This window comes from Hippopotamus amphibius, chromosome 1 (genome assembly GCF_030028045.1).
Source record: "Hippopotamus amphibius kiboko isolate mHipAmp2 chromosome 1, mHipAmp2.hap2, whole genome shotgun sequence".
In the NCBI taxonomy this organism is placed as follows: domain Eukaryota; kingdom Metazoa; phylum Chordata; class Mammalia; order Artiodactyla; family Hippopotamidae; genus Hippopotamus; species Hippopotamus amphibius.
The window spans coordinates 161959531-161977840 of record NC_080186.1 but is presented as its reverse complement, the minus strand read 5'-3'; the positions used below and the strand labels follow the sequence as shown (position 1 = coordinate 161977840).

General features: G+C 55.2%; 3 protein-coding genes across 5 annotated transcripts; all 3 read right to left on the bottom strand.

Moving 5' to 3' along the window:
* Window positions 1–1232: 1232 nt before the first annotated feature.
* MZB1 (marginal zone B and B1 cell specific protein) lies at window positions 1233–3970 on the bottom strand. The gene is given in 7 exon segments (XM_057719770.1): window positions 1233–1600; window positions 1700–1810; window positions 2166–2290; window positions 3118–3432; window positions 3434–3479; window positions 3481–3536; window positions 3923–3970. Coding segments are annotated over 7 exon segments (858 nt in total). The 3' UTR covers window positions 1233–1443.
* PROB1 (proline rich basic protein 1) lies at window positions 3883–8927 on the bottom strand. The gene has a single exon (XM_057733830.1). The coding sequence runs from the start codon at window positions 8925–8927 to the stop codon at window positions 5847–5849; it is 3081 nt and encodes a 1026-aa protein (XP_057589813.1). The 3' UTR covers window positions 3883–5846.
* Window positions 8928–10431: 1504 nt separating this feature from the next.
* On the bottom strand, window positions 10432–15859 carry SPATA24 (spermatogenesis associated 24). Of its 3 annotated transcripts, XM_057733798.1 has the most exons (6): window positions 15718–15859; window positions 14405–14470; window positions 14045–14175; window positions 13889–13959; window positions 11106–11208; window positions 10432–10998 (listed from the first exon to the last, which is right to left on the bottom strand). In XM_057733798.1, exons 1-6 carry the CDS (start codon window positions 15832–15834, stop codon window positions 10869–10871), a joined length of 618 nt encoding a protein of 205 aa, XP_057589781.1. In that variant the 5' UTR covers window positions 15835–15859; the 3' UTR covers window positions 10432–10868. The 3 variants fall into 3 exon arrangements, with proteins under 3 accessions (XP_057589781.1, XP_057589790.1, XP_057589799.1); XM_057733807.1 differs by lacking the exon at window positions 11106–11208; XM_057733816.1 differs by lacking the exons at window positions 10432–10998; window positions 11106–11208 and adding an exon at window positions 11222–12341.
* Window positions 15860–18310: the final 2451 nt, after the last annotated feature.

The window sequence follows — 18310 nt, the reverse complement described above, 5'->3', positions numbered from 1 at the left end:
GGTTCCCAAAGTCGTCTGACCAGTTTGAAGCCTCTACTCCTCAGCACTTTCCTCCCCCCTCCTCCTCAGTACTTCCCAGGGGGCTGGGGAGACAGCCCCACCCCTTCCACGTACTGTCCATTGGACACTCAAGCCAACCCAAACCATGTCCCACATACACGGAGACAAAGCCAGGAAGTTGCACATGGTCTCAGATATACAAGCGCACAAATGGATGCAGAGCACCTAGACTCTGATGCAAAGTCTCTCTAAGTCACTCCACAAAAACACAGGGCCACACTGGCCCACGTCACGGGCTCCTGGCTCCACACCTGATACTACTGATGTCTCAGCCAATGCTGTGGGCCCTGGCTCTCCTGGTGTAAGAGTTCTCTCCTGAGGGCCAGGAGGGGCCTCAGGCAGATGGGTAACAGGTGATGCATGTAGGGGGGTTGGGCTGCAGTGCAGCTCAGGGAAGCCAGAGTGGTCGGGGCCTGCCTGGGACACCCCCATTTCTCCAGCCCTAACTTTCCTCCACCCCTCAAATTTGAATTCCCTCCCAGCCCTGCCACTGCTCAGCCTGGGACTCAGCCTGAGCCTCTTTTATTGTCTGAGCCTCGGTTTCTGCATCAGTCAGCAGGGGATTAGAGTGACTGTTCTGTCCTCCTCCCAGGGTCCCGGAGGATCAGAGACCCAAAGGAAACCGCAAGCTGGGGCACCACCGACCCAGATACCCAGACCCAGGTGGAGGTCGTTTCTCCGTTGCTAAGAGAAGGGCCCCAGGTGAGAAGAATTTCTGGGGAGAGCAGGATGTAGAGCCAAGACACTGAATCCAGCCTGTTCCAGGAACCCTGCCCTGCCCTGCCCTATCCCAGGTGGGCACCGAGGGCCCAACCATGCCAGCTGGGGTCAGAAGCAGAGTCTAGAAAGTGAGAAGCCACTGGGTGTGGACCCAGGGAGAGTAGTGTTCTGGGAGGGGCACAGGTAGCACGCAGTGGGTGTGTCCACAGGCGGCCTGCTTATGGAGTTTTCCTTGGCTTTTCTTTTCTCTCGTGAGGGATCTGAGGTTTCAGCCGTTCAGATAACTGGTTCCATATGCCTTTGACAGCTCACTCATTTCCAACCATGACAGATCTCACTTACCTCTGGGAAATTGTGGGGACATGTACCTGACCCTCTTTAGGAGGGACATCAGCAGAAACACCCATATCTATCCCCACAGTCCCAAAAGCATCTTTTGCAGAGAGAAGGAATCGAGGTCACTGATTTTATTTGAGTTCAGAGGGGAAGGCCTTGGCCACCCCCAGGTCCCAGGGCCCCGAAGCTGGAGGAGGGAAGGAGAGTGGCAGCATAGAAGAGCAAGGCCTCCCTGCCCTCCAAGCAGCCTGCAGAAAGGAGGGGGCAGACCCAGAGGAGGCTCAGCTCTCTTTAGGGTCTGAGCAGGAAGGGGAAGGAAGAGCTGGACTAGAGCTCTGCCCTTGTGACTGGTGCCTCCTCTGAGCAGATGCCCTGGGGGCCTCCACACAGCAACGCCTCCAGAGCCCCTCGACCTTGTTGGTGGGCTTCATAGATCTGGTCTTCTCCAAACTCCCCCAGGTAGTGAAAGCACGTCTTGGAGAGCCTAGGGGAGTCCAGCAGGAGCCTCAGACTCTGCCCAGCCTGCAGGGGGGCAGACCAAGGTTGCGAGGGCTCCATCCCACCCCAACCCTCCAGTCATCACCTGGTGGGCCACGCCCCTCCCATGATCATCACGCTGATGCTGGGCTCCGGCCCCTTGCTAAGTCCTGGGCCCATGAGATGTTTCACCTGGTCCACTTCTCTAATGCCATAGCTGGAGGCAGGGGGAGGAGAGGGAGACAGCATCAGTGGAGACAATCTCAACATGAAACTGGGCACCCTGGGCATCTGCTGAGTTTAGTGCTCGGATTCTGATCCTCCCTGCTGAAAAACTGAGGACCAGAAAGGAAAAGCCCCTGGCCCAAAGTCACATAGCAATCTTGTCCCATGGCCACCTTACCCTTCTTCTTGCTCCCAGTTCCAGAGCTTAGACTCTGTTCCAGCCAGTCCTCACCCTTGGGCTGGAGCCCTAGTGGAGTGTGTGTGTGGCGTGTGAGTGGGAAGATGGGAACTCCCACTCAGGAGCCTGCCCCTGGAAGAGGGAGGCAGGGGCCAGATTTTCAGCTCACCCCTCCCAGTTGTGGGAGCAGCTCTGGTCCAGGGCATCTGTGTATACCGACTCGCTCAGCTTGCCACGGTCCCCGGAGTCCAGGGTGTGAAGCTTGGCCTCTGCCTTTGTCAGATGTTGCCACATCTGGAACAAGGAGGGGTTGAGAACCAGGGCTTCAGAACTGTTCGGTGCGGAAGGAGGGGTGGGTGGGGGGAGAACAGAAGCCTGGGTCTCTGGGGAAGAACGAGGCAATGGAGCCTTTGGGCAGGAAGCACCTGTGAGACAGGCTTCACGGCCTTCCCCGAGGTCCAGAAAGCTGGGACCATGCCAGCTGAGGCAGGATCCACTGCCTTGGGATGGGGTGGGTGGGTGGGAAATGCTGAGCTGGAAAGTTAGGCCTGGGCACTGGGGCCCCTCCCCCAGGGCACACCTGCTCATCACCACATGCTATTTTAAACCACAAGAACCAGGAAAGGAAAAAAAAACCTCCCAGTCTTCAGTGACACGTGTGTTCATAGCCCCTGTGTGAATGCTTGCTCGCGTGCACACACACACAGAGTACTCAGGCACGCTGGACAGGTTTGTGTGTGAACTCAAGACACACACATGCTCATGGACTCGACAAACATGCACACGTGTACAATACACCAGTGCTCCCCAGTTACGCTTTGGGAAGGAGTCCAGACTTAAGGATGGGCCTGGAAAGGGAGGAGACTGAGAGGACAGCTAGTGACTCCCTGGTGTCCCAGAGATTGCCTGCTTTTTGTGGGCAGACAGGTAAACCGATGCACAGCAGTTCTGGTGAGCGGAAGACCAGAAGGCAATATCACGGAAGGCTGAGTCTAGCTCAAAGCCTGGAGGTGGGGGTTTAGGGATGAAAGGCCAGTGGTGGAATCTGAGGTAAATGGAGAGGTCTGGCTTGAGGTGGGGCCTGGGTAGGGGCAGGAGACCTGCTGGGCAGGGGGACTCACCTGGTAGGCCACCGCCTTGCAGGCATCACAGCGCAGGTGAGCAGGCATGTGAGCTGAGAACTTCTCTTCATCGTCCAGCTCTGGGGCAGTGGCTGTGCGTGAGGCCCTATCGCCGAGGCCCCCTGGGATGGCCCAGGACCCCAGTAGCAGCAGCAACAGTGACAGCCTCATGGTCCGTGGAGCCGGCTCAGTGAGCAAGGGCTGTGGTTGGGGTGCAGGTGTGCATTTGTGTGTGTGCAGTGGGGGCTGCTCCAGAATGCCTGCCCCAGACCAATGGGGAACTGACACCTCACCCTCCCATTCGCTCCCTTCCCCCCAGGGCCCTGGAGACACCACGTGTGCACCTCCTCTTGTGGGACCCTGGCTCCAGCCAATGAGGCAAGGAGAGGGGCTGGGCAAGGACACACGGGGGCTGATACCTCTCATGTCCTGGGACCTGGCCACATGGCAGGTGCTGTGCTGAGCCCCTTGGGGGAGGAGGTGTCTGGTTACTATCATCTCCCCCTGAGGACACAAAGGTTCAGAGAAAAGTGACACATCCAAGGCCACAGAGCTAGAACAGCTATGCTGAGATTGGAATCCAAGCCACAGGTGTGGCTGCCAGCCAAGGCTCCCTCCCTGAGAGGCAAGTACTCGGAGGCAGGGACGCCAGTGTATGAAAGACACACATGGTCCCCTCCCCCAGGCCACACCCAGGCACAGAAGGGCATTGTAGGGGGTGTTAATGGACCGCAGCAGGAAATTAGACACCTTACACCAGTTATTCCAGCCATCATGGCCGTTGGGTCAGCGATTTATTGCACACCATGATGCGGTGAGGGGCCCAAGAGTGGCCCAGGGCCCTCCTTGCCATCGGGGCCAGTATCTCCAGCCACAGAAAGATGTCAGGTTATTCTGACTCATAATTCTCTCAGTCAGCTTCCAGTCCAAGGCAAGGGGGCAGTGACTCCAAGGGATCCAGACCCCTCAGAGGCCTGGAAATTAAGGAAGGCATTGATCTCCATCCCTGACACTGCTTCTAATGTTAACTGTTCTTCCCTAGACCCGTCACATCACATACCAGTCCAGCAAGGCCCAGCTACTTCACTCAGAACTCTACACAGACCCCCACACGGAGTACCTCGCACCCGGTTGCATCTCCCTCTGCTCTCCTCAGAGGCTCCTGGAATCTCAAGGCAATTGGAACACAGGTTCTGGGTCCTGTCCCTTCCTACGTTGTGACCAGCTTGCAGAGCCAGCCCCTCCCTCGGCATGGTTGCCACGTCTGTTACCAGGGGAGTGGAATAAGATGAGGGCTCCTCACAGGGGCATCCCTTCTTTTGCCAGCCCTAAACCACCCTCCACCCCACCCAGAGAGGTCAAGAGTCTCCTCTGGGAAACCAGCTCAACCATCCGCCCTGCTTTTAAGTCTTTCCTGACAATGCATTCATCTATCCCCCACCCTTGGTGGGAATGGCTGGAACCCCCACTCCTAACCCAGGACAAGCCAGTTCAGCTCTGAGGGCTTAGACAAGCCAAGTCAGAGGCGGGGGCTGAGGGGAAAATGAGGGGCAGTACTCCCACCTGGAGACTACAGTTACCTCCCCCACATTCCCCCCGTCCCCCCACCACAAGTCGCAGGCTGACCCTCCGTGGCCGCTCCCATATTACTTCCCTCTCCACCTCTACCTCCTGTCCCCACAGCTCCCTTTCTCAGATGAGCCCCGCCTAGGGGGCGCACTAGTCACTTTCCCCCACAGCCTCCCAGGCCAAGGCTCAGACCCTCTTGCAAAGAATAACAGATTAGATAGCCAGTGTCCTTCTCTCTTCATCCCATCAGTGCTCACTAGCCTTCTCCACCTCAGCTGGGCCCACCTTCAGGGAAAGACAGACAGCTCACTACCTCTGGGGGCAGCCCTGTCCCCTGCAGCTCCCATTTCCTGTTGCCCCTGAGAAACCCCTTCACCCACTCAGGTCGGCTCCTGGGGACATGTCCTGGGATTTCTCACACTGCCAACTAAAAATTGTCTCTTGCCATCTGCCTCTACAAGGATGAAATCACTAGCTACTGCAATTGCTGACCTTAAACACACCCTGAAAGGAGTTCAGGGCAGAGATCAGGCATAAGGCCCTCTTTGCTCTGGGAAAAACTGGCAGAACAGGCCTTTAGATAGTTAGACATTTTCAGATTTTATGAGCCCAATTTCTTGCATATTCTCATATCTAGAAAAGCACTAAAATTATTAATGGACATCTGCTCCTTGTGACCAACTGCAACCTTCTGCCCAACTGCAATGTGCTCGATTGCATGTATTCCCCTTCACCAAACTCACATATATACTGACCTCCCTCACCTCTTCAGAGCAGTTTCTCAGAACCATCTGAGAGGCTGTCTCCCAGGCTTATAGTTTTCATTTTGCCCCAAATAAAACTTATCTCACAACTCTCACGTTTTGCATTTTTTTCAGCCCACAACACACACACACACCCCAACACACCACACTCTGGGATGCTTGGGAAAGGGGTATACAATTTTGTTGGGGAGGAAACAGGCAGCCATTTCCTGAGCTCCAGCTCCATCAGCCCCAGGTGTCTCAGATAAGCACTCTGAAGGTAACTTCTGGTCTGAGGACTGCACGAGATGGGTAAAAGAAAGAGGTGACAGAAGGAAAAGAGGGCAGAGGACTGGATGCCAGAACCTCCAAGGCCATCAATGGGCCTCAACACCATGGGGATCAGGCCCTGGGGCCTCACACGGGGAATAAGGAGCCCTTGCTGGGCTGGGCGGGACCGAAGCTGGAGGGTGGAGCACAGAGGAGCAGAGGAGGTGCAGGGCTGGGGGTCCCGCTCGCTGGCAGGTAGTACATCCCGTCCAAGGGCCCCGCCTCGGAGGCCCAGGGTAGGTGGGGGCCGCTTAAGGCCGGTGGGCCCGGGGATGGTGGCAGTGAGAGGCCAGGGATAGGCCCATAGGCCGACGGGTAGAGGCCGGGGCCCAGAGCCACCGGGGTGTAGACCCGGCTGAGTGGCACCGAGGGCGAGGGTGGCAGCAGCACCTCCACATACTGCCCGCTCTCAGGGTCGAAGAGCAGCCGCAGCCGAGGCTGCCTCGGCGCCTCGACAAAGTAGTAGCGGCCGCTCTCGGGGTCCACCAGGACCTTCCCCGGCTGCGCGGCCCCGGACGGCCTGCGCGCCCCCTGGGAGGGGCCTTCCGGGGACCTGTCCATAGGAGGCGCCGAGGCAGCGCGGGGCTGGGGTGGGGCCGTTCTGCTAGCCTGCGCCCGGGGCTCCCGCGGGAGGGGCGCCTGGACTGCAACCGTGGGCTCAGGGACCGTAGGGGGCGTCTCCAGTTTGGGTGCTATTCCAGAGCTCGAGCTAAGGTGCGCCTGCGGAGAGCCAGGGCAGGGCGGTCGGGGAGGTTGGGTCCCTGCCGGCCCTCTGGGCGACTGCTGGGGTGAGGTGCGAGCGCCGCCTAGAGGGCTGGTCCGACCCTTGTCGTCGGGGACCAGGCGCTGGGCCTCTGCATCCCGGTTCTTTACGCCAGGACCGCGCACCACGACTCCCCGCGTTCCCTCCGGCCGGCGGCCTAAGGCCAAGGCACCAGGCAGGCGGATCTCAGTGCGCGCGAAGGGTTTCGCCGTGCTGTTCTCTGCCCTCCGCCGCAGGACCCCGTTGGGCTGAGTAACGTCCCTTGGGACTGTGTCTGGGGTTGGCTCTGGGGGCTCGTAGGGGTGTGACACGACCGGCAGAAAGTCCTTGAGAAAAACGGAAGTGTAGTGAGCCGGGGCGGGGGGCCCCAGCGCCTGAAACTCTTGTGTCTTGGAGGCGCCGCCTTCCTCCCCGCGGGGGTCCGCAGGAGGCGCAGGCAGCCCTGAGTCTGAGGTGCCTGAGCCTGGGGTGCCTGCCGTGAAGGTTGGTGCGTACGTGGTCTTTACTATCTTGCGCACGTCGCGGGGCCGCGGAATGGCCACGCGCGGGCGTCCCGAGGCCGCTTCTCCAGAGCCCAAGGCTTCCGGGCGCGCATCGGCATCCAGGGTGCCCACAAGGTGACTGAGGGGCAGCTGGGGTGCAGCCACCTCTGGCGACAGCTGGCTGCCTCGGAAGGCAAGATCCGGCATCTCCCGAGGGGACGCACTCTGCGCCTCTGTTAGCTCTGGAGTCCCGGGTGCAGATGGCGGGGGCGGTACCAGTTCCTTCTGGGCTACGCCATTCATAGCTTCCCGCGTAGACACTACCGATGAGCTCTGCACTGTGGAGTCCCACGTCTCTTGGGGCGATGGGCTCCACGTCCCAATAGGACGATCTGGAGTCTCCCATGAGGACAAGGTCGGCGGGGACGGGCTCCTACTCCCCTCAACTGTATCCCCATCTGCCGGATGCGGAACCTCCCACGAGGAAGGAGCTTTGGGGGATGGGCTTCTTGCCCTGGCAACACCCCGATTCCACTGGGAAAGGGTCGGAGGGGAAGGACTCTTTCTGCTGACAGTTTCCGTGACAGCAGTATCCTTACTTTCCCATGCGGAGGATGCCTCGGGGAGCGACGGACTACTCACCTTCCGAATAGCCCGATTCCACGGGGACAGGTTCTGGGGGGAGGGGCAGTGAGGACCCCGCACGGTCCCATTTGAGGCTTGCCACAGCGGTGATGGGCTCCTCGGCCTCACAGCCTTACTTGAAACCTCCCAGGGGGCCCTAGACTGGAAAGGCGGACTCTGTGCCCTCAGGACGGTTCGATCAGGAGTCTCTCGTGGGAACCGAGTCTTGGGTTCCTGATGGTGTGTCTCATGGGTCTTCTCCCCAGACTGCAGGAAGATGCTGGAACTAACTGGACCCAGAGGCTCGGTCCCGGGCGCGGGCTTGTCGCGCCGAATTGCGCGCTCACGGAGGCTAGGCCACGGTCGTGGGGTCCTGGCGGGGGCTGAACTATGATACACACGATGTGGGCGAGACCTGGCCTCCTCCAGGGCCGCTCGAGTACTGCGGGGCGTTTCCGGGGTCGCAGGCTCTGGCGGCACCGGGGGTCCGAAGGTGGCACTGCTTGGAGTAGGGGTCGCGGGGCTTAGTTTTCTGGCCAGCGCCGTCTGCACGAGGTCCGCGGCAGCGTGCAGGCGGCCCAGAGACTCGTCCAGGGAGCCGGTGCGCAGGAGCAGTCGGGGATGCGGCGCGCTGGCCTCCCGCGGGGGACTCTGGGGCCGGGGCCGCAGCTCGATCTGACGTTTGGGCACCGTCCGGGGCCCAGCAGGCGCGGCACGCTCCTCCAGCGCCACTTCCACACACTCGAACTGCGCTGGGGTGGCAGGACTCGGCCCGAGAGGCCGCAGCTCCAGGAAGGTGGCCCAGCGGGAGCCATCGTCGGGGCCCTCGGGCTGCGGTTCGTCCGGGATGGGAGACGCAGACCTGGACGGAGAGAGGCTGCGGAAGGCCCGCGTCGTGAGCTGTTGCACCTCGCTCTCTTCTGCGTCGGGGCGGCTGAACAGCGGCCCTGCGCCGAAGATGACTTCCATCTCCCCCGACGGCAGCATGCGCAGCTGGGGCTGGGGTGGCCGCGGGCCCGAGGCCGGGCCTCGCGGGAAACCCGAGCCGGGCCCGAGCTGCTGGCGGCTATTCTGGGCTCTGACGGACAGGCGAGGCTGCGCGCCCGCCCCCAGCACAGGGGCCACCCTGGGCCAATTCGCCCAGCCCTCCGCGTCCGGCCCAGCGTCCGGGGGCTCCGGAGAACCCGGAGCCGTGTGGTAGGAGCCTGACGAACCCGAGGAGTCCTGGCGCCGAGTGGGGGCAGCGGGCAGCCGCCCTGGGAGCCCGGGCAGGGCTGGCGGGGCGAGCGCGGTCAGCATGCTGGGGCCGGACGCCGCGCACTACCTCCCTCGCATTCGCCTCCGCTGGTGCCGCGGACGCCCGCACTGTCCCCGCCCCGCCCGCGGGTGCTGTGGGGTCACCGCGCCTTAAAGCGGCCGCGTCCGCTCGCGAGACAGAGGCGTAGGCATCGAGAGACCTGGGCCCTGGGTCCTACCCTCCCAGACCCCTCCTCCGGCGCGGCCGGGAGAGCCTGGGATGGCATTCCAGGCTTTGGTTGACAGGAAGGTGAGGAGAGCGCAGGCATCCAACTTGGACCCAGGAGCTAGGCCCAACTCCGCTCATCCATCACAGGTGAGGGAACTGAGGCTTAGCAGGGACCTGCCTGATAGCAAGCACTACGGTGTGTGGATCAGACTGTGAGCCGGAGACCAAACAACTCAGGTCTTGCTAGCAATTTCATCTTTGTCAGCCCCCAGCGTCTTCCCATCACTGCAGTGCACCCCTCCTCCCTTGGCCCTCCCATAGCCTATCCCAGCTAGAGCTCATAACGGTGCACCCACCACCTTTCTTAACCCATCACCCCCCCTCACCTTTGGTAAAGGAGCATGATGTGGAGGGCTCCCCCCACTCCAAAAGTTGTACTGCGGCCTCAAAAAACTGCTGTCCCTGGCTGGGCCCACTGCTCTTCGTGGAAACCCATGCTGGAGGGGACGCTCTAGCTTTTCAGGCTGCCAGAACAACTCCCAGATGCTGATGCAGCGTCTCTTAGGAACCTTTGGGGGTAGCTGTGGTCCCTTCTCTAAAGCTCCTCTGAGGCAAGAATAGCTCTGTGCTCCCCCAGGCACTCACAAGGCCCTCATTCCAGCCCCCACCACCTCAGGACATGCCCTGGGGACAAGTGCTGATGGGGAAACAGCCACCACCTGTCACTATCCTGCGACAATGACAGTGGGCACCACTTGCCCTTAAACTTCTGGCTTCAAGGTCCTGCTATGACTCAGGCCACAGCTGGCCCCAGCAAGAGCACTGGCCCCTCCTATGCACTCACACTCACACTGACCCAGGAAAGGCTAGACAAATTTGACTCAGCCTCCCTTGAGTGGGTCCCCTGCCTGGGTGTGTCCCCTTAATCACCTAGGGCACATTAGTGATGGCTTCTGAGAGGATCAAGCTGGTCCATCACATCCAGCCCTGCATATGCAACTTGAGCAAGTCATAGCCCCTTTATAGACTAGTACCCCACCTTAAAAATAGACATAGCAAAAAAAGAAATCACACACACACACACACACACACACACACACACACACACACACACACACACAAAGCACTGTCCTTTCCCCTTCCTCCATTTGTGCAGACTAATAAGCTTCTGTTTGGGAGAAGTATAAGAAGGTGCAAATGTGATTCACAGGTATAATGTTCTTGTTATGTAATGGAAACCGATTTCCCAAATTCATTGTGGTCCTGGAACCCACCACCTTTGAACTCTCCAGTCAAGGCTTCTCACAGATACATACACAACACATACACACATAGCCCTTCAAGTTGGGAGTTAAATTTACCAGGGCACTGGAGTAACCAGGATTGTTTATGTAGAAAGGAACTTAATACCAAGAGTAAGAAGGGACAGTGCCTACTAGACAACCAAGTAGTCCTTCCCTAGGCTACAACCCCATATCCCATGGGCCCCCACTACTACCCAAGGGAAGGAGGGAGGAAGAGGGTAGCAGGGGCTGGAGCATCCTCAGACTTCTGAACACAGGAGTGGGCTGGCAGGCGGTGGTCCAAAAGGCAGGCGGGGAGGAAGGAAGGAGAGTGTCTTTTGCATTTTGCCCTACCTCTTCCCTGGGGTCCAGGCCACTGTGAGGCCTGAGGGAGATACCCACAGGGATAGGAAGGGTCAGGATGGGGACCCCCACAGCAGAGAAGGCAGAGGTTGGGCATTACAGCCAGATAACAGGAAGGTGACGACCGTTTTATTTTTCCCTGGGACGCTGGCGGCTCCGGGCCTGACGCGCCCCCGAGGCTTTCTTATGCTTCTGGTCCAGCACCTGGGCCATGTAGTTCTCCTGCTGCTTCTGGATCCGGAAGTCAGACATGTGATTCCTGCAACGGAGCCAGCTGGGCGTGGGCTGGGGACAGCCCAGGGTAGGGGCCAGAGGTCTGGCTCCCCACTTCCATCAACAACCCCCAGCCTGGCCCGGACCCCTCACCTGAAGATCTCTTTCTGCTGGCTGATAACTTGCTGCAACTCCTTAATCTCATTCTCTTTGCCATTAAGTATATCTTCTTGCTTTATAATGTGAGACTCAATTTCTGTGGGGGAGAGAGGCAGGGAGGAGGAGTGGTTCCCATCCCATGGGCTCCTTCCTAAGATAAGGCATTCCCTCATGGATCTTTTCAGAACTTGGCTCCCCCCACCCAGGGGTTGTCCAAGAGTAGTTGCTAATATCTTCGTAAGAATGAGTTTATTATGGAGTCCTGATGCGCTGGGGGGGTGGGGGGGACAACATCTGGGTGAATGTGTCAGTGACTTCACAACTCTATTGTGGACCAGGTGGCCCACATGAGGGCATGCAAAGGCCCTTGGAGAGAGATGGTCAGTCCTGCCCTCAACTCCTGCAGCTCTTTGCCCATATCCACCTTCCGAGTCTAAAATTACAATACTTCCCAATTCTTCCTACCCCTTTTTCCGGCTTTATTTTCCTTCTTAGCACGTATATTTCACCGACCATATGTTTTGCTCATTTGTCTTTTCAACTAGGATATAAAGTCCACAAGGACAAGGATTTTTGTTTTATTCACGGCTTTAACCCTAAGGCCTAAAATAGTACCTGGCACATGGTAGATGCACAATACATTTATTTGTGGAAGGAATGAATAGGATGTCCCCTGGGGGTTTAGGTCTTAGAAACATGACCTAGTTCAGTCACCTCAATCCAATCGGACCTACTGAGGGCCAGCTGGATGTCCAGCCCTGTGTTAGGGCTTCAGGGGAGAAGACAGGATCGCTATTCCACAGGTGGGTACGGAGGACCCAGGAAGACAGTGGTGGCAAAACTTACCCCCAGATTAAGTGCTCATTAGATGCAAGGGTGAGTTTTGTGTCTTGGGTTAAAATCCAATGAGGCTGTAGGGATCTGGGGTTGCTCTGTTTATGTAATGTCCCTTAGGGAGCCCTGGAAAATTCTGATCCTCACAGGAAAATCCTACTGCTTTTAAAGGCTGGACAAAGATTAACTAGAACATAAACTCTGAAAATGCAGAAATTCTGAAGCAGTTAAGGTTTCAGAAGAGAAGATGTGGTAAAAAGTCAAGGCACACGTTGAAGAGAGACACGGGTGAATGAAAAGAATGAAAAACATGGGCTTGCTGGGTCACAGGACCAGAACTATCGAGCCTCCTTCCCCAGGTCATCCAGCGAATCCAAACTGATTGCTTGTGAAGTTCTTATGGGAAAAAAAACCATCAGAAATTTGTTTGAATCTTTTAAAATAAATGAGAGCTAAATTTAGAATAAATGGCACCCAATGAGAGAATGGTTAGAAAAGCCTTTTGAGAAGAATAAGGAACTATGTCAGTGTAAAACCAAACTGGAACCACACAAAGGGAGGTGCAGGGAAGGGTGGGGGATAGGAGACAGGCCAGAGGGTGGCTCAGGTCACCAGATTTGCTCAGGGGAGGGCTTATGCCCTACTGGAGTGGTTCAGGACATTCTCAGGGGAGGCAGCCAGGATCCTCCCCGTGACTCACACACCTTCCACGAGCAGATGCAGAGCCCTGAGGCCTTGGCTGATCTCTAGGAAATGTCCTACAGGAAGGGCCTCTAGCACCACCAGCAAAGGACCCTGGGTTCCTTTTAGGGAAGTGAAGGGGATGCCCAGGGAAAGGGGAAGGACTAGGGGACCAGCATCCTTGGGTATGGAAGCAATGACTGCCTGTTGGGCCCCAGGAGGCCCTAATAGGATCCCTTGATCAAACAACCATGAGGCTTGTTAGTCCACTTGGCCAGATCAAGATGGCAGCCTACTGGCATATTTTCAGTGAGAGTAATCACCAGGGGAGAGAAAAGGCTGCACTGGTGGGTAGAGGGTGCCCAAGGCTCCAGGTGGGGGCCCATCAGGAGAGACCCTGAACCTCTTTTGGGCTTGAACTCTGGCCTACTCTAAATGAATACTGCAGTGAATGAAGGAAGTTGAATATCGAATTCATATCTACTTCTCAAACTACATAAGGGGAGTTCAGCATTCTGGGAAAATGAAAGGGGGTCCTAAGGTCTCAGAACACTGGGTAGCTGACTGAAAGTGCCCCACAACTCAGAGCACCAACTGAGGCAACAAATGGCCACAGGCATCTGCATAGACCAGAGTTGAGAACTAATGGCCCACAGATATTTTCCTTGGCCCATACAATACTTAAAAAATTTCTAAATCAGTTGCCAACACTAAAAAGTCAGAGAAGCTTCCTGTAAAATGTGCTTTCCAGTTTCTTTTTTAAAGATCTGACAGTACTGGGCCTGTATTCCCAGAGCAGAGGTACTAGGCCCTTAAAGGGGGCATGAGTCTCCACATGACCACAGCTCCCTCCTCCCACTGGGCCCCCAGCACTGAGACTAAGGGTCAGCTTCCACACAGGTCTGTGCTTGCCCCGTTGTTCCTCTAGTAACAGAGTTATGAGTAAAGTACACTATTTCTAATAGTTATCAAAAGTGGGAACACAAAAAGTTGGACTAAGAATGTCGTATGTTTCAAGAAAAATGGGAGCGAGCCCGTTCCTTTATGGCCATGAAGAATATCGTACACCAACTGCTTCCCTCATTTCCGTGGCCTGCCTGGTCCCTGAAGGCCTTTGCGAAGGTGTGGCCCACCTGGGCTTGCCTGTATCCTCAGCCAGGGACAGAAGTTGGGGTGAAACCCTGCTCTGGACACAGGCACTGGGCTGTTAGGGAAAAGCCCATGTATGTAAGCATGGGAGGGAGCACGGGCCTCCCGCCTACCATTGCATTTGGTGATGAGCTGGTCCTTCTTGCTGGACTCCTGCAGGGCTCTGCTCTTGACACTGGAAAGCCTGAGTGGAGAAGATAAGAAAGGGTGGGAAGGCGGATGGGCAGATCGGACCCCTAACCGTTCCCCCAATACCAAGGCCCACTCACGCCTTTTCAAAGGCCAGCTTCTCTTTCTCCAGCTGTTTAGATAGCACCTCTACCTCTCCGAGGGCAAACTGCAACTTCTCCTCCTCCTTGGCCAGGAGAACCTTGGTCTTGGCATGGGCAGCTTTCTCTTCCTGCAGGGGCAGCAGCAGTGACCTCATTATCCCAAGCCACATTGGGTCTCCTAGCTCCCTTAACCAGCCCCCTTTCTCAGAGGGGCACTTAGAAGCCAGGGTACAGGAAGATTCTGTCCTTACTATTGGGGCTGGAGGTTCTCAGAGGCCAATACTCAATGACTCTGCCCAACCACAGGGATCCTGGGAAATGGGGGAAGATCAGAAGCTGACAGAGGCCATTACTTACCACCAGCTTTTTCTCCACTGCCTGGAACTCTTCTTTACTGACAAAATTTTCATCCTGGAGAACCATCTGCAACAGAGCCTGGCTCAGGGAGGGGCTGGGGTGGTAGGGGTTTCTCTAGGGACCAGGAGTGAGGACAGATAATGGGATGATGCCCAGGGCACCTAGGATGACACTGGGGCCCAGGGAAGGGAGAGTTCATTCCAGATTCACTGATGCTCAGCTCTAGGTCCTGCTCTTAAGGAGTAACAAGTCTCATGGAGACGACAGCCCATGGCCACCACTTCTAACACTGTGTGTGCTATGACGGAGGTTCCCAGAGGAGGCCCCTGACCCGGCCTGGGGAAGGCTCAGAACAGCTTCAAGGGCAGGGAACATCAACCTGATATTTGACTGCTAAATAGGGGTGGGCCAGAAAAAGAGGATGGAAGAGAAAAGTGTTCCAAATGGTGAGAACACACATGCAAAGTCCAGCTGTCAACACAAAGACCTAGGTACCTAAAGGTATGCAGGTAATTCAGTATCCAGAGCTGCATGCTACCATTAAAGAAATAGATATGAAGTCAGCTTATATGTCCCCACCTTTTTATCAAGATAAAAAACAAAACAGAATAACCACAAACTCCAGTTGGCCAGGATTTTACCATGCTGGTCCAGGTAATCTGTGGCTCCAATGCTTTGCACCCATGAATGGGGGTTTGATTAACAAGGCAAAAACAAACGGACATAAAGGGGTTGGAAGCCCTTAAGTCAACATGTGATTAGCCAATTCTGTGCTTACTGTACTCAGCATAAGGAGAGGATTTCATACAATAGGAAGGATGTTATAGTTACTCTGCACAAAAGAGACTTGGGAAGTCAGTGAAGTCATCTTCAATTAGAAATGAGGAAATTGGGAATTCCCTGGTACTCCAGTGGTTAGGACTCCCGCTTTCACTGCCAGAGGCCAGCGCTGGATCCCTGTCAGGCAACTAAGATCCCACAAGCCACACGGGGCGGCCAAAAAGAAAAAAAAAGAAAAGAAGTGGGTAAACTAAAGCTCAGTGAATAGATGGGCACATCTACCAGGCCCCGCACAACCAGGCAAAGAGAGTAGAGAACTTGGTTTTGCCTAAAATTCCCTGGTAAATATTCATGAGGCATTGCCCCTAAAAAGGTTCTACCCCATTAGCCAGAACACATCTGGGCCCCGCCTCCTTATGATGACGCCATTGGCAATGTGCTCTCGGCCCGCCCCGGCATCGGGACGGGGTCGGGCCCCGCCTCCACCACTTAGGCGTCCCGTCTGGCATCCCCCAGCTCTTCTGGCTGCATACCACGTTCCTCAGCTGGTGGATCAGTTCCTCCTGAGACTCAATCACGTCCCGCAGTTGATCGAAGGCGAGACACACCGATCCTGACCCCCCCTGCGACCACCCGACGGGCGTCGCCATCTTTCGCCCCCGCCAGCTCGTTGGAAATGGCTGCCGCGGGCTGCCTCCCCGGTGACGCGCACCAATGAGAATGAGACGCCACAAAGCACCTTGGCGACCAGGGGCGGGGACTTCCTTTGTTAGTAGGCATGGGGCCCGCCTCTTAAAAGAGCCGCTCTCTTAGAGGCGCCTCTTGGGGTAGAGGATCACCAACACCGTTCGTAATGTAAGTTTATGGGGAATTTGCACACCTGTTATATGGTATGTTTCTCACGCAGTCCTCAGAAGCGGGCAGGTCTCGGCTTATACTTACTGTAAGGGCTGAGGAGCAGGCAATACTCAGACACTGGCCCTCAGCCTTCCCCCAGGGCCCATTAAACTACAAGACCGTGAAGCAAGAGTCAGCTAAGACAACCCCTCATATTTAGCTTCTCTTGTCTCTTTATCCCACTCTAATCTCTAAATTTCCCCCACAGTATGAGGCCCCAGCCTCCTGTGACCCCTCTTCCTCCTGGGAATACACTTAGTACTGAGGAGGCCTAAGCCTAAACAATGAAGGGAAGCTCAAGAATAGAAAAGGAGTATGGCTTCACCCAAGATGAGTCCTTACATTCTGGTAAGGCTCTGGGCAGCCCGAAGAGCCTGAAGAGATTAGAACTGAAGTCAGGCATGAAGGAGACTTGTAAAATGGAGGCAGGGAAGGATAAGGTGATCACACATCCCCACCAATCCCCACTGAGGGCTTGTTTTTCTTTAAGAACTTTTATTGAGATACAGTTAACATACAATAAACTGCGTATATTTAGAGTGTACAATTTGGTATCCCAACCTCCCAATTCATTACCCCCCAACCCTCCCCACTTTCCCCACTTGGTGTTCATGTGTTTGTTCTCTACATCTGTGTCTCTATTTCTGGAGGGCTTGTTATTTATTTATTTATTTATTATTTATTTATTTTATTGGCTGTGTTAGGTCTTTTTTGCTGTGTGCGGGCTTTCTTTTTAGTTGCGATGAGCGGGCGCGCGGGCTACTCTTTGTTGTGGTGCGCTGGCTCCTCATTGCCGTGGCTTCTCTTGTTGCGCAGCACGGGCTCTAGGCGCATGGGCTTCAGTAGTTGCAGCACATGGGCTCAGTAGTTGTGGCTCACGGGCTCTAAAGCGCAGGCTCAATAGTTGTGGCACATGGGCATAGTTGCTCCGCAGCATGTGGGATCTTTCTGGAGCAGGGATCGAACCCGTGTCCCCTGCATTGGCAGGCAGATTCTCAACCACTCGCCACCTAGGAAGCCCAGGCCTGCTAGCATCTTGATTTCAGACTTCTAGCCTTTGGAACTGTGAGACAATAAATTTCTGTTGTATTAAGCCACTCAATTTGTGGTACTTCGTTACAGCAGCCCTATTTCAACTTTGGTACTGAACACAACAAAAATTTCTATCCTGAGAATTTGTAACCACAAGCCAGACTTTAAGGATAGGTGTAAACTAAATTCAAATCACCTATATTGGCCAAAAAAATTCCAGTCTCATTTCACTCTTGCCACCTGGATCATCCTGTACCAGAAAGTCTCACAGTGTGATTAACAAACTTTTACATTTGCTGTTGGTGCATATGTCATCAGTCTTGACATCTGAACTGCTCCGTTGGGAAGGGTCATTCCGGTTCTTTAAGTAACTCATGGAACAAAAAAGGAAAACTCATAATGGATATTACATTTATCATACTGTAATCCAGGGGCTATCTGGGCTATGTTCTCATCTAGAGCTCAGGGTCCTCTTCCAAGATAATTCACATGATTGACAGAAATCAGTTTCTTGCAGGTACAGGACTGAGGTTCACACGTTCTTGCAGGCTGTTGGCTGGAGGATTCTCTGAGCAGCAAATGCCTAACCTCAGGTCCTAGCCATGTCACTCTCTCACAACATGGAGCTTATTTCCTCTGGAGGGCTTGTTTTGAAACCCAAATAAGATTATGCTTCGGGTAAGCCAGAGCTAATATTTATCGCGTATTCACTATTTCATGACACCTTTATACCTTATTAGTATTATTTCATGTGATTCTCATAATAACCTTGTGAAGTAGGTTCTAATGTCCCCATTTTACAGATGAGAAAATGCAGGTTCTATGAGAATGAATAACCCAATAAGCCAAGGTCACCCAAGCTAGTGAGCCTTGGAACAGGGTTGGGACAGGGGCAGTTTGATTCCAGAGTCCATATTCTTAACCATGATGCTGTGCTGCATTTTGGTTGAACATAATGGATTCTGAGGTTATGGAATTTGAAATCCCCAAGTAGGAAATGACTATATTAAGGAGGAGTTTGGGGAAAATGTTGTCAATGGTCACAAAGGAAAGTTGAAATTTCAGGTAAGCCACTTAGGCTGCTCTCCTCAGCTGCCTAAGTGCCTCTTTTTGGCTGGATGTTGTGACCCGACAAACATGGCCATTCCTGTGAATCTCCCAGTGGGTAGATCTTTCTTGTTTTATCTTTCCTTTTTC

What these genes read in the sequence shown, in the direction of transcription:
- PROB1 (XM_057733830.1), bottom strand. Translation starts at nt 8,927, where the DNA reads ATGCTGACCGCGCTCGCCCCGCCAGCCCTGCCCGGGCTCCCAGGGCGG.
- SPATA24 (XM_057733798.1), bottom strand. Translation starts at nt 15,834, where the DNA reads ATGGCGACGCCCGTCGGGTGGTCGCAGGGGGGGTCAGGATCGGTGTGT. An exon ending in GCTCATCACCAAATGCAATG is followed by an intron (nt 11,209 to 13,888) that starts GTAGGCGGGAGG and finishes TCTCCCCCACAG; the next exon opens with AAATTGAGTCTCACATTATA. An exon ending in CAGCAGAAAGAGATCTTCAG is followed by an intron (nt 10,999 to 11,105) that starts GTGAGGGGTCCG and finishes GCTCCGTTGCAG; the next exon opens with GAATCACATGTCTGACTTCC.